The sequence below is a fragment of the Molothrus aeneus genome, chromosome 11 (genome assembly GCF_037042795.1).
Source record: "Molothrus aeneus isolate 106 chromosome 11, BPBGC_Maene_1.0, whole genome shotgun sequence".
Lineage (NCBI taxonomy): Eukaryota > Metazoa > Chordata > Aves > Passeriformes > Icteridae > Molothrus > Molothrus aeneus.
In genome coordinates this window covers 13,954,603-13,969,539 of record NC_089656.1, presented here as the reverse complement: position 1 = coordinate 13,969,539, position 14,937 = coordinate 13,954,603, and the positions used below count along the sequence as shown (strand labels likewise).

The window sequence follows — 14,937 nt, the reverse complement described above, 5'->3', positions numbered from 1 at the left end:
AGCCCACCGGGCAGGGGGCTCCCGGGCGCGTTCTCGCCGCTGCTCTCCCGGCCCTTTCTGTCCCTTTTTGGCCACCGTTAGCCCGGCCCATGGGGGTGGAGCTCCCGCCACCCGAAGGGCCCGACCGCGACCACGTGGTGCGGGACCACGTGTTGGCAGCGTCATGGCGTCTGCGCCCAAGAGGTTCAAGGTACGGGGGAGGCCGGGGGCTCCCGGGGACACACCGGCACTGAGGGGATCCGCGATCAGCCTCATGGCTCCTTCCCCTTCACCCCATGTTTCATCCACAGGCGGCGGTCGAGAGCGGCGCGCAGGAGAACAGTAGTGCCGACCCCCTCTCCGCGTTTTTGGCGTGGTGCGGGCGGGCCGGGGTGGAGCTGAACCCCAAGGTGAGGCACCGCGGGCCGGCCCGGGCATGCCCTAGGTCCGCCCCGGTCTCTTCGCTCCGCCCCTCATGGCTCCCTCCGGCCCCAGGTGCGCCTGAGCAGGGAGGGCGCGGTGGCGGGGTACGGGATGCTGGCCGCCGAGGAGCTGGAGGCGGGAGAGGTGCTGTTCACCATCCCTCGCACGGCGCTGCTGTCCCAGCACACCACCTCCATCCACGCACTCCTGCAGGAAGGTGAGTGCAAGCTTCTTGTGTCACGCGCGTCTGCTGTACCTTTTAAAGGAGTAAATGCGTCTGTGGTAAAGCCTCGGGAACGTTTCTGATTTGTGCAGGATGCTAGAGGGTTGTTTGATACCAGGTAGGAAAGGGGAGGGCTGGGCATCCCCTCACTTCCCTGAGAGCTGTGCTGGACAGGGAGAAAAGTCCATCAGTGCAACATCTCCAGCTTCTAGCTGACAGGCACCCGTACTATGCTGCTTTCCTTGAAGCACTGGTAAGACAAGAACAGTTCCTTGGTTCCTGCAGGCACGCAGAGCCTCAGGCTGAGGAGGGCAAGGCTGTGAGGCCTGGCAGAGTTCATCGGTAACTCCAGAGAAGCCATTTCTGGTCCTGCTTCAGCTCAGGACAAAGCCAAGACAAACCAGAATAAAAGCTCAACCCCTGTCTCCAGGCTGAAGACAGGCATGGAGGTTTGTCATATAAGGTTTTGGTTCTGAAATGCAGAACAATTAAGGTTTTCTCCATCCTGTCTGGTTCTGTAGCCCAGGAGTCCCTGCAGAGCCAGTCTGGTTGGGTCCCTCTCCTGCTGGCCTTGCTCCACGAGTACACAGCCAGCAGCTCCCACTGGCAGCCGTATTTCTCCCTCTGGCAGGACTTCCGGAGCCTGGACCACCCCATGTTCTGGTAAGGTGAAAGCAGCGGGGCTTGGGGAGGCTCAGGCTTACAGCTGAAGGCAGGCACAGGCCAGGGGCTGCTGAGTTCTGTCCTGGGAAGGGATGTGGTCCTGCTGGGTGCCCCCAAACCACTGTTCCAGCCCTTTGCTGGCACTGGCAGGAGCCTGAGGGGCCCTCCTGGAGTTACGTTACAGGCAGAGCTAGAGAACAACGACCTGGAGAGCTGAGATTTTTAAGGAGGAAGGAGTTTGTAGACCCTTGGCCCTAGCACAGATGGAGAAGAACCCATTTTTCTTGTAACAGGCCTCAAGAAGAGCGAACAAGGCTCCTGCAGGGCACAGGCATCCCAGAAGCTGTGGACAAGGATCTAGTTAACATCCAGCTGGAGTACAACTCCATCATCTTGCCTTTCATGGAGACCCACCCTGACATCTTTGACCCCAAACTGCACACTCTGGAGTTGTATAAGGAGCTGGTGGCATTTGTCATGGCTTACAGGTGAGAAGTAAAGGTTTTGCTCCAGCAAGGAGCACAGATAAAGAAGCAGGAGTACAGGCTGTGTTAGAGGTTACAGCTGCACAAGAATCTGAGTGTAAGGTGAAGCTTGTCCTGTGCGGCCATGTGTACCACTGGCTTGTCTTAGCTTTCAGGAACCTTTGGAGGAGGAGGAAGAAGATGAGAAGGGGCCCAATCCTCCCATGATGGTGCCTGTAGCAGATATTTTGAATCATGTGGCCAACCACAATGCCAACCTGGAATACTCTCCTGTGAGTGCAGAGCTGCTGTGCCAGGCATTGTCACAGCTTGGTTCTGTTTTACTAAGACTTTTGGGAATGGGCACAGCAAGGTGGGGTCTCAGCCCAGGGTAGCAAGTCTGGCCTGGATCTCATTAAAACAAAGCCCTGCTGCATTTTTGGTTAGGAGGAGCTCAGGGAGACCTGAGCTCTCTGAAAGCCCCTGTTGGGTAGTCAGATCAGCATGGCTCAGCTGCTCTCCTCTCCCTGCTTGCAGCACTGTCTGAGGATGGTTACAACACAGCCAGTGAAGAAAGGACAGGAGATCTTCAACACCTATGGGCAGATGGCCAACTGGCAGCTGCTGCACATGTACGGCTTTGCAGAGCCCTACCCCGGCAACAGCCACGACACTGCCGACATCCAGATGGTGACACTGCGCAGGGCGGCGCTGCAGCGTGAGTGCCACCCCACCCCCTGGGAGGGTGTGGGGCAGGCATCTCTGTTCAACAGGGAGAACATGAAAATAAGCCTCTTCCACAGCATTTCAGGGGCTGGGGCCAGGCCATGGTTTTCTGCCTCCTTTTTCCCTTTCTCCATTCACCCTCCCCCTCCACTGCCATCCCGGCTGTGTTCACAGCTCTGCTGTCTTTGAAACAGGAGCCAAAAGCGAAGCGCAGCAGCAGCTGGTCTCAGAGCAGTGGGACTTCTTGTGCCAGCTGGAGATGGTGGGGGAGGAAGGTGCCTTTGTGCTTGGCTGGGATGAGGTGCTGACAGAGGAAGAGCTGTCCATGACCCTCAAGGTAAGAATGGCCAGAAGAGCTGCAAAAGGGAGCACAGAGTGCAGCCTGTTTTAGTCTCTTAATCTTTAGTGCAGCTGAGGAATAACTCACCATGTGGCTCTTCTGTTCTACTGATGTACTCACACTGCCAGTGACTTATCCCTTTGCCTGGGTCACTACAGGTGCTCTGCATGTCAGAAGAAGAATTCAAGGAGTATAAGGAGCAAGATGGCTGGGAAGATGACAGTGATGAAGAGGAAAACTCTACCCTTTCAAATGAGGCCCTCTCCAGACTTAAAACCCCTTGCAAGAAGCTCCTTTATGACAGTGTGCTGCTCACCCTGGAATCCTATGGGGCAGACCTGAAAGCAGAGCAGGACTTGCTAAATAACAAGGAGGCTTATGAGAAACTGAGTCGAAGGGAGCAGCAGGCTCTGCATGTGCGCTATGGACAGAAGAGGATCTTGCACCAGCTGCTAGAGCTGGTACAATAGAAACCCCAGTGCCCCTGCCAGGCCCTGGCTGGGCTGATCCTGAGGGAAAGGTCAGCCTCTGGCCATCTCTTCTCTAGCAGAGAGCACAGATGGCAAGATTGACTGCAGGTCCACTTGTCCCTCATACAGCACATGGATTTTTAGCTACCTCTACATAAAGAAGTAACTTCACAGCACAAAGGTGGTTTTGAGTGGCCTTACTGTACCATGAGAGCTCTGGAGCACAAATACCACCTTTTTCCAGAGGCCTTAAGAAATCAGCCATGCTAATGGCTGTTTTAGGAAGGCAGACATACACTGCCAGAACAGCACAGGATTCCCTCATTCAGCATCAGAAGTTTATGGCAAGAGTTTCTCCTTGTCCAGATTAAGAGGGCAGAAATCCAGCTGGTAGCTCTTACCTTAGAGAGGTTCAGAGTATCTGGCAGGTGGACCTGCTGACAACACTAACCTCTTCACCTGTACATATTTTATGTTGAACATGTTCAAGAGTACAAGCCCATCCAGCTGGTCTTCATGTAGTCTCAGTATAACAAGTATTTCCTTTTATTTCCTTTTAGAAATAAAAGTTATTTCTGTGTGGGCTTGAGACTACTCTGGAGGAGTACTGTCACAGTTCCACAGCTGCTGCAGGCTGAGCATTTGATATACACCCTCTGCTTGATGCAGTTCTACCCTGAACTCACTTTGGTTTTGCATGACAAAACACTGATGGTTGACAGGCCAAGCTCTATTTAATAAAAATGAGTTTTCTTACCCAGCCCATGCTCTCTACTTCAACAGGGTGTGAAGCCCCATCTAAGAGCAGGGGGATTGTTGCTGCTGCTGCAGTTAAAAGTATTGCAGACAAGCAAAACCCACACTGCACTCATGACAAAGCTCAGCTCCAGCCCTGCCTGCAGTGCTTGGGCACAGGCTGGTTTCACAGCACTGAGGGGAGCTTGTTCTGGTTTCCCAGATGGGACAATAGTGAATTTGAGCAGGATCTCACACAGCTGCCACTATCCTTCAGAGAGACATTGTTAAAACTGGTATTTTGGTATCCTGTGTCTCCAAAGTAATCATATTGGAAAACACTCATGTCAGAGGAGTATTACGTTCTGTATCTTGGTTAAAGTTTGGGGTTTGGGTTAAAACTTATTTTTTAGATATGCACAAATTTGGTGATGACCAAAGCATATAAAAGGTTTGAACACTATAACAAGACTTTGTTATACCTGCTGTTAGTAATTGTTTGCCTGCATGGGCATTGGAAGTTCCACCTCATTGGAGGGCATTTTGAGAACTTCACTTTTAAGAATGTATTTTTGGACTATGGGAAAAGCTTGGAGGGAATTAGCTTACTAAGAAGAAGCTGATTATGTGGTGGCCTTTTTATCTATTAGAGAATTGGGGAAAATGGCCTCAGAATGGATCCTGCAATTAGTGTTACTTTGTTGCCAGGAAGGAAAAAGGGGCAAAGTACCAGATGTTGATCTGTTCTTTGCAATGCAGAATAATGATAAGGCTTGGAAGGAATGTGGATTGATGACAGCAGACTCTCATGTTTTAGCACTAGAGAAATAAAAAAAGGAAGTGTAATGAAGAGAATAGAGAAAGGAAAGAAAAGGGGAAAAGAGATCAGAGAAGGGATAGTAAATTTGGCTGATTGCTGTGATAGTTGGAAGGGCAGGAGGTAATGTAAGGGAATCAGATTTCAACTGCTAAATTCCCATCTAGTAGGAAAAATTCAACACAGTTACTTGTAAGGAGAATGGGCACTGGAAACAAATGTCCCCAGAACCCAGGGCACAGGTAATCCTCAAAGATGGGAGGCCCCACAAGAAGGAAGACTGCTTACACTCAGTTGGGATTTAGACTGAGAGGCAGCTGAGTGGTCCACAGAATCCCCAACAGAACTCCTGGTCACAGTAAATTTGGGGAATGAAAAGCTAGAATATCTAATAGAGGAGCAAGCGAGATGTAAATAAGCCTTCAGTAAACAAAGGAACATCCATAGCTGAAGCCATAGGAAAAAAAAGGAAATAAAGCCATTCTTCCAGCCACTCAAATTTGGAATTGGAAAGAGTTTTATAAAATTTCTGTACATATCCAAATGCCCAATGCCATTATTAGGAAGCTAATTCAGTAAATTAAATGCAAAAAGAACCTTTGAAAAAGGACAGATCCAAGTACATAAACCAGAAGAAAAAGCCCCGGGGGCATAAATGTTTATGTTACAGGATCAAAAAGACCCAGAGAGGAAGAGATACCCACAAAAATAGAAGATAAGGTGACTCCTCTCATGTAGGTGACTGGCACTCCTGCAAGATCACAAGAAGCAAAACTGGAAACAATCCAATTAAAACCAGGCACAAGATGGGTAAAATGAAAACAACACCCTGGTAAATTGGAAGCTAGAAAAGGGCTAGACCAAACATTGAAAGATTTATTAGCTTTGGGTTGCTTCAGGAATGCCAGTCATTTTAATACCCCAATTCTACCTGTTGAGAAACCACACTCAGATCAGCTGTCCAACATTTAAGAGCAATAAAGCCTGCACACAAGATGTGCATCAACCACATAAAAAGACACTGGTCAGTGGTTTAGAGCATTAGATTTCAAAGATATTCCCTTAAAAAATATCTCCTTTTGTATCCCACTGGATGCTAGAATTCAGGAGCTGTTTGCATTAGAATGGGAGAATCCTCAAACAGGGGGCTGTCAATTATGCTGTACTGTTTTATCATAGGGATTTAGAAACAGACATACAATTTCTGGAAAACAATGTAAACTCTGTGTCCTTTGGATTGGAATAGGAGGGACAGTACAAAGTATAGTGAAGAAGAAATGAGAACTGTGTCCACAGTTCCAGCTTCAAAAGGCTCAGTTTCAGTACAGCTGCTGACCTGGCAGAGAAATGCCACAGAATTGTAGGACCTAGCCACAATCTACTCCTTGACACAGAAGTGACTGATGCCTGGAACAGAAAGAGAGAGAATTCCCTCTGAGCTGCCAGCCACTGGCACAGCTGGATCAGTGACCCCTCAGAGCTGTTTTTTCCTCTATACAGCAAATGCAAAGCCAGGTATGGAACCCCTTAAATCCAAGTAGGAAATCCTGACCTCTCTGCCCACCCCACAGCAGTCAACTAAAGCAGTTAGCTTTAACAAGCTGATGTTATGTAAAAAGAAAGAAATGAAGCTCTATTTCCTGGCATCTGCTAGGTTAAAGGACCTTGCAATATTAACAACACTGAACCTGCCTACCCTTTCAATAGCTAACCACAGCCTTGGGCAGATTCCTGCTGCAGGGAGATCACAGCAGAGTGGAAGGCACTAGAAATGAAACTGATGGGCTGTCTACACTCCATTATACCTCCAGTGCAGTCTCCTGCCTGAGACAAACCCTGCTCATGAGCTTGCAGACAAGCCATTTCTATTTTCACACAACTGCCCCTTCTGATGCCCTTCAAAGCAAGACCCTGTCCAGTCATTACATCTGCCCACTGACCTCATGCTAGAGAACAAACCCAGCTGCTTCTCAACAGGCAGTGCCCAAAACACACTGGAAAACTGCAGATTTTGGATGGGTGTAGAACAGGCTTTGGAAGACACCAACTGGCCAGGACAGAACTGGACAGAATAAGCACAGTGGCACGTGCTGCATGTCATGACTTTAATGTGTAACTACAGTATGCATACATACAAGAGTGGGAGAACTAAAGCCCAAGAACTAGAAAGGCTACAAAATACAACACGTGGACCAATACTTTACAAAACATTGAAAATCCTTACAAAATGGGCTGTATTGGTCCTTTGGGTTTTTTGTTTTGTTAAATTTTTTCTTTTTTTTCTTTTTTTTAGGTTTTTTTTACAAACTTATACTGTGTGGTCACAGGGGAGGGTGGGAAAAGGTCTAGATTTAACCCCTCATCTTCCAAAATTTACAACTGTCCAAAAAAAAAAAAAAAAGCTATAGGCCTGGTCTCTGGTTTATTTACTGAAAACAGCTGACCCTCACCAAGGGCCTGTTTCTTCTCCAACAAAAAGGAGGCATTCTCTGACTGCCACTTCACTTGCTGTCTACCAGCATTTGATGAGGGTGAGGGGAAAGCAACACTGAACCTTAACCCCTCCCTCACCCCTCCTGTACTCCACAGAATTCCCATATTCCAAACACATCCACTTTTTTTTTTTTAAACAACTTAGTGATTTAAAGGTCCCCCATTCACATAAAGAAAAATAAGTTACTGGCTTTTCAATATTCTTTGGGAGTCTGGGAATGTCAGGACAAGGAGGTCTGCCCCAGACAAGTGCTTGGCATCAGCAGCTGCCCCTTTATTACAAGATGGACAGGCACCAGTTACCCACCTGCCTTTTACACAATTTGCACAAACCCAAAAGTCCAGACAAATGTTTCTGTTCCTTGTATTTACACTAGTTCAAATGATATTCACAGCATCTTCTGAAGTTTGGCCGAAAGTCAAAAAATTTGTTTCAAACTTTGGAACATGCCCACATAAGACTTTCACCCAGGGTCTGTTGTGTCTACCCAATCAAGGGGGCTGGGAAGGTCAGGAGGAGCCTTACAGAGTCTTCAGTCAGTTGATGGGACGGGACCTCCAGGCTGGCACTCTTACAACGCACGATGCAGCTCATCTAACTGGCACCAGTCCCTTCCATAACTTGCTGGGCCTGCTTCTGCCCCATGCAGCATTGTGCAACCGACTGGAACAACCTGCACACAGAAGCAAAGCAATGGTAGGTGCATTTATGGTAGCAAATGGATGCTGTGACAGCACCAAAAACTCAAGGTTCAACTGCTTCAGAGATATCATTTTCATGATTTTGTGGTTAAGTTATACTCACTTCTCAATTTCTGGAGCACAGTGAACAAACTCATGGTTCCAGAACTTAAAGGCTGGATTTTTGATCAGCTCAATGAAGGTGATCAGGAGACCCCAGGGATGAGGCCTATTTACAATCAGTCGTTCCAAGAGAACCCTGAAATCACAAAGTAAGAACACTTAGAGCTCAAAGATCAAAAATACAGAAGGAAGGAAAGCAAAAAGCTGAATGTTGGCAAGTTAAACACCGTCCCTCTCACCTGGTGATCTGCTCCTGGATGGCCTCTGTGTTGGCCTCTGCAAACAGGTAGAGCATGGTGCAGCTGAAGTAGTGGGTGTGGCTGTTGGGGTAGCGCAGCTGGTTGGCGATGGCGTTCAGGAAGAGGTACCGGCCTGCAGGAGAGAGCACTGAGCACACACACCCACTGCTCCCCTGAGCACACCCACTGCTCCCCTGAGTGCATGCTGCACCCCTGAGCACACACACACACACTGCTTGCACCCCTGAGCGCACACCCACACACTGCTTGCACCCCTGAGCACACACACACACACTGCTTGCACCCCTGAGCACACACACACACACTGCTTGCACCCCTGAGCGCACACCCACACACTGCTTGCACCCCTGAGCACACACACACACACTGCTTGCACCCCTGAGCACACCCCCACACACTGCTTGCACCCCTGAGCACACCCCCACACACTGCTTGCACCCCTGAGCACACACACACACACTGCTTGCACCCCTGAGCGCACACACACACACTGCTTGCACCCCTGAGCACACACACACACACTGCTTGCACCCCTGAGCGCACACACACACACTGCTTGCACCCCTGAGCACACCCACTGCTTCCCTTGCACACCAAGGGGAATAAAGCAGCAACCAGTAGTGCTTGAGATTAATGTTTGGGAGCCTTGTGGAGGTACACAAAATCAAACCAACTGAAGATATGTAAAAGCTGCATCTACCCAGGCTGATGGGGAAATAAGAATTCAATTCTTCTTCACTGAAGGCATTTCTAATTCCCTTGAATACTTTGAACTTTTGGTTAGAACATTGCTCCTATATTCTAACGTAGCATTCATTTCTGTGAATTCACTATCACCTACATGAAATCACAGAATCATCAAGGTTGGAAGAGACCTTTAAGACCATCAAGTCCAATCATCAGCCTAGCACTACCCCTGTAACCCCATAACCACTAAATCACATCACCCAGCACCAGATCCAGACACCTCTCAAACACCTCCAGGGATGGCAACTCCACCACCTCCCTGGGTAGCCTAATCCAATACCAGACCGCCCTAACAGTGAAAAAACCTTTCCTGGTATTTAATCTCTATCTTCCCTGTAACACCTTAAGGCCATTTCCTCTTGTCCTCTCATTGCAGGCATGGTAGAAGACCCCCAATTCACTACAACAACCCTTCAGAGCATGAGGCCCACGAGCCTCCTCTTCTCAACACTAAACAAACCCAGATTCCTCAGCCATTTCTCACAGGAAATGTTTTCCAGACCTTTCACAAGCCTTACTGTCCTTCACTGGACACATTCCAGTACCTCAATGTCCTTTTTAAAGAGAGGGCCCACTTGCTGTAAACATGACATTGCATGAACTAGCAGTGTTTCCAGCTCACCTTCAGTATCCAGGTCGACTGCCAAATTCTGGAAGATGTCCATGTGAGCTGAGTGGGTAATGGTGCTCATGGAGGGTGTGCTGCCTTTGTTGTGAATGTGTGCAATTGCTTGAGTACCTACGTAGAGCACCAGTGCATTAATCAGCTGGATGTTGTAGCGGTTGCCAGGTTCATTTGATACCTAATAGCAAAGATATGAAAAGCATTAACAGTCAATATTCCTTCAGCACTCAAAGGTACAGCATGTGCAACAACAGCATCCAAGTATATTACTGATTATCCAGAAGACAACACACTGGGACATCCACAAATCCAATTTGGCATTTAGCCTTTTTTAATATGGCTTATATTAAAAGGCATATATTGTAGTGCATATATATGTTTGTGTGTATATATATTCAAAAACATCAGCAAAGTGTTGACAACAGATTTATTTTTACTTTCTGCCTGAAGGAAAACATCAGGTAAGGCAATGTGAATTCACCAGCTGGTGGAAAGATCCCCCTTGTGTGAATGTTTCTGTCTAAGCAATTCTCTGAGGAAATCCAACTTCAGACTCAAGTCTGCTACAAGCTAAGCCATGAGATGTCTGAAATGAGGTTCTAGCTACAATTCTGAACTGGGCTTTAGCTAATTTGATCTTTTTTACCCTTCAAGTATTGACATGAGGAGCCACGTATTTCTGTAACAATCTATTTGGAGTTAGAATTTAATCAGATTCTAAAAGGCTTCAATACATCCTATCAGAGAGTGGAAGACTTATTCAGAGTGTGCATTTTCACAGGCTTTTCTACTGTCTGGAACACATGTTGGCCAACACCAACAAAATTCCTGCAGGAAAGGATGGTGGCTGAACCAGTGAGATCATCTGTGCAACATTATTTCAACTGAACACCCACAGAAACCTCAAAAACCTCAAACTTACTTGTAGGTTGCTTCGCAAGTCAGACAAAAAGGTGACTGGAGAACGGGTTTTGAGATAGGAATCCAAGTCTTTCTTGAACTGAGGTGGCATCACTCCAGTGAAATTCGTGAGTATTCGTGGAGCAATATTAATCTCACTTAACATGTCCACCTGTTGACAGAAAACCCAGTCAATTAAACCATCAGCAATGGAACAAATTAAAAAGCAGATCTATAAACAGTATTTCAGCAACTACTGCTGCTGATCACTCTTCCTTCTATCAATAAAATGGCAACACCTGCCTTTTGCAGGTTTTAGAAGAAACTTGATATCTAACATGCAAACTTATTATATGATGTCTTGAAGAACTGAGAGGATAAAAAAATTCAGGGGTGAAGGCCAGAGAAATTCAGTCACTGCCTTTGGGGTCTCCCCATCTACACTCCAGACAGTCTGGTAGTTTCAAAAAGCACAAACATCCACACAAATCAAGAACAGCCTTCTTCAGTGACAACGAGCACTGCAGCTTTGCCCCCATCACCCTGCACAGCTCAGGCAGAGAAGTGCAACAGGACAGTGCTTTGGCAGCATGAGAAAGTTTCCTTCTAATCATTCCAAAATTAGTTACCTAGCAGATACCCAAAGATTTAATTAGATAATATTAACCTGGATAGAGAGTATTTTGAGCATTACAGTTTCCTATGATCAAACTCCTTCAAAATAAGTTCTACCTTTAGGTTGGGGGTGAAAGGGTCTGGAAGCCTCATGTTCCGTGGGAAGGCACTCAGGATCAGATTCCTTAGCTGAATACAGTTAGGTGGGATCACATCACAGAACCCATAGTGGTAGTCACAAAGAAATTCTGGGAAATCATGCAACAAGACCAGCAACACACGCAGAGTGCCCTGTGAAATAAAATATTACTGTTAAAACTGTCCAAAAGATTCCAGAGCCATCATTCTATGTCATGTGGTTAACATTACCAGAAGGAAACTCATCTGGGATGGCAGCCTGCTTCCTCCACAATTTAAATTCAGCTCTCAGAGGTAAGTTAGAAAAAACAAGCTAATCCTATTTTGTTGCCAGAACACCTCTACTTTGATTTGAAGCATCCATTAGTTGACATTTTTTTACCTTATAAAGAATTTGCATAGGCTTGGTGAGTTCCACATTTCTAAGGAAAGGAGCCAAGTACTTGAATAGATCGATCAATAACTGGGCATACATAGGCCAACCCTGTCAAGAAAAGTACAACAGGTGGAAAACATGCAATGAAGGCCAGTTACCTTAATTTCAAAACTTTATAATTAGACTGATCTTTATATAAACATGGATGAAGAGCTAGCAACTGCCAGCTCAACCACTGAGTGCAGCCCAGCTCATTTCAAGGGCTTCAGCTGCACACCATGTGCCATGGGTGTTTCCAGAACCCTCAACATGCCATATTGAGCTGACAATATTTAGCCCAGAAGGAAGGTTACAGCTCTTCTAGACATTGACAAAGGCATGTTTATCAAATTCAATTCCCCCTGTGTTCCATAGTTATTGACACACAGACTCTCCTCCATGCAGTTAGGTTACTGTGAATATGGAAGACAACAAAAACAGAACAGCCATGCTACTAGTGCACTTTAAGAGATGTGAAACAGCATCACACCAGATAAACATCTGGGTGAGCTTTTTAATTCAGAAAAGATAAACTGCAGCCACACCTTCTGCTGTGGTGTATGTGCCAGCATTCTTGCAATAAATATCCGATGGGAGATCAGTTCCAGCCAGGCATAAACAAAACCTGGAGCTTTTGTAGGCCTCAGGATGTGAAATGTGTTACTGAAAGAAAAGTTAGAGCAGGTTAGAAGTGCACAGCAATCAGATTGCTTTTCATAACATTGAGGGAAAAACATAGCCCTAAAAGCAAAGGCATTTGAGCATTTTGGGTTTTACCAGTCATCTTCCCTAAAACAAGCAAGTGGTCAGTCCACAGTAGAACCAGTTACTCCAAAGGTGATGAAGCCACCACAAAGAACAGTCAGATAGCCTTTAAGTGAAAATCCTTGATCCTACTAAGAAAGGATGAGCACTGTGGCCAAACCCAAATACATACCAGAAAGCTGTGAGTGTCTGGAAGTTGATGGTCTCCAGCACATGCTCAGGAGCATTTAACTCCAACAGCAACATGATGAAAATGCGATGGTAAGGAAGCTGCTGGAACTCACTCTGCCGAACATCATGGTCTTGCAGAAGAACTCCCACCACAATACCAAGAACCTAAAGAGATTAAGACATGTGGAGCAATGATTAAAACAGCAAGAATTACTCTGCAAGTCAGACTACAGATAATACTTTAACCATCAGTAAAAAAAAAAAATCAGTAGATTCTAACAAGAACCAAAAATCCTAGTTATTGGAAGTGTTGCATAAATGAATATTCCAATTTGTTTCAGTAATTGCCAACCACTATGCTTTGCTCTCCTTGTCCCTTGGACCACAGTCACAATGACTGACTGGGCAGTATCTGAAGGTCTCAGACTACCTAAGATGATCCAGCCATAACCCAAGTAATGTAAGAGCAAAGGCAAGACCCTCACAACATGAAGGCAAACACTCAGGAATCAACAACCTTAAAACAACAGCTGCTGACTATTTCATTTCAAGGCACAAAGATGAATTTCAGATTGGTTAGAGATGAAATCTTTGTGAACAAGAAAGCCACTTGGCATCTTGGTGGTGCACTCTAAAGTTTATTAGTAACCAACCCATCTAAGTTCTCATCAGACACTTCAGCAGCTGCTGCCCACATTAAGGTCTGCACCTCCGGTTTATCAAAGGTACAGCCGACAACACACTTTAAATGCAACAAAGACAAGAAGGATTCCCAACCTTATTCAGGAGGTTGATCTTTGTGACTGTGTTGGTTGCCTCCCCAGAGTGCTTCACCAGCAGTGCAATGAGTCGCACAAAGGCATCCAGGTTGTGGTAGCACTTGGCTCGAATCATGGTGGGGTTGGCTGCAGGGTTGTGCTGCTGCTCGGCCAGGGCTCGATAGCTGATCTCAACACACATTTCGGTGCAGAGCCGGAAAAAACGGGTGATCAGGTCATCTGTTTTCAGGATCCCCTGCTGGTGCATCTAACCAGGAAAGGAAAGGAAAAGACGTCAGCACCATAACCACAGACAGCTCATTTTACAATTTATTTCCAACAACACACCCTTCACAAAGCACCCCCCTTGCCTGCCACAACAGTTAATTCTTGCCATGCTCTCCTGACAGATTATTGTTTGCAAGGCAATTTGAGGGTGGCAACACAATTTTAGCAAACACATTTATCCTCAAATACAATCTTTTGAATCCCAAATCTTTCCAACCATCAGCATAGCTGAGAAGCCTGTTTCAGCATCAGTGCTGCCACCTGCACTCAGCCTTGCATGAAGAACATGAGGGGCACAAGCTCTGGGCAGGGCAGACTCCAGCTCCTAGCTCAACAATCACCACTACTTGGCAGCCCCATTCTGTAGAAGCAAACTGCATTTGGAAAGCAAATTTTCCTTACACAAACATTACACACAGAGAAAACCTGGGTGGGCTTTTTTGCTTTGCATGGGGGAGTTGTTTTAATAATATACATATAAAAAACCCCAGAGACCTCATTTTACTTGTCAGGCAGAGTATTAGAACCATCAAAATGAAACAAAGTACACTGCAGAAAACTAGAGGGTTTTGAATAAAGCATCTTATCTTTAAACTCCTACTGGACATAAAGCTATAAAAACAGCAGAACAGCTAATTTGGAGAACTTCTAGTATTTCTGAGGATATACTTTTTTCCTAAAAAGCCCCAAAAATTTATGTATCTGCCTTCAAAGTTTGGTGCTTCTTCTTGTCCTACAGACTTGTGGGAAGGAAGCAACACTTTGGCAGTCATTTGAGTTCAGTAACAGAACCTTATTTAACGTAGCTATTGCAAAATATTCTTTAAAACTTATTACTAAAGCCTGTAAGGAAACAATTGTAAATAAACACTGCACTTCAATATATTCCAATTGCTTTTTCAAAACTGATCAAATATGTACAAAAGGTAATCAAACAAGTGTGATAAAGAGTGAAGTGGGACAAAAGTGTAGAAAGTATTGTGAGTACTCTATATTGAAGCGTGCTTTAGAAGCATGGTTTAAAGTAAAAGAAGTGAGATCACAGAAATAGTAAAATATTTCTTTAAGATGTATACTTAGCACAATATCTATTAAAAACATTCAAAAAGTTCTATGCA

General features: G+C 45.9%; 2 protein-coding genes across 5 annotated transcripts in view; one reads left to right on the top strand and one right to left on the bottom strand.

The window, feature by feature from the left end:
- Positions 1–163: 163 nt before the first annotated feature.
- SETD6 (SET domain containing 6, protein lysine methyltransferase) lies at positions 164–4,048 on the top strand. The gene is made up of 9 exons (XM_066557375.1): positions 164–190; positions 291–389; positions 475–619; positions 1,147–1,288; positions 1,582–1,776; positions 1,922–2,045; positions 2,290–2,470; positions 2,673–2,815; positions 2,977–4,048. The coding sequence occupies exons 1-9, from the start codon at positions 164–166 to the stop codon at positions 3,286–3,288; spliced, it is 1,368 nt and encodes a 455-aa protein (XP_066413472.1). The 3' UTR covers positions 3,289–4,048.
- Positions 4,049–6,931: 2,883 nt separating this feature from the next.
- The window catches only part of CNOT1 (CCR4-NOT transcription complex subunit 1), a 55,678-nt gene continuing 47,672 nt past the window's right edge, over positions 6,932–14,937 (bottom strand). For all 4 annotated transcript variants that reach the window (XM_066557154.1, XM_066557157.1, XM_066557156.1 and 1 more), the window contains exons 40-49: positions 13,551–13,799; positions 12,775–12,938; positions 12,383–12,500; positions 11,805–11,906; positions 11,402–11,575; positions 10,692–10,841; positions 9,767–9,947; positions 8,377–8,509; positions 8,139–8,273; positions 6,932–8,007 (exon numbers count right to left, since the gene is read on the bottom strand). In XM_066557154.1, the coding sequence (XP_066413251.1) occupies positions 7,929–8,007; positions 8,139–8,273; positions 8,377–8,509; positions 9,767–9,947; positions 10,692–10,841; positions 11,402–11,575; positions 11,805–11,906; positions 12,383–12,500; positions 12,775–12,938; positions 13,551–13,799 (1,485 nt within the window). In that variant the 3' untranslated portion in view covers positions 6,932–7,928. The remainder of the gene's footprint in view (positions 8,008–8,138; positions 8,274–8,376; positions 8,510–9,766; positions 9,948–10,691; positions 10,842–11,401; positions 11,576–11,804; positions 11,907–12,382; positions 12,501–12,774; positions 12,939–13,550; positions 13,800–14,937) is intronic.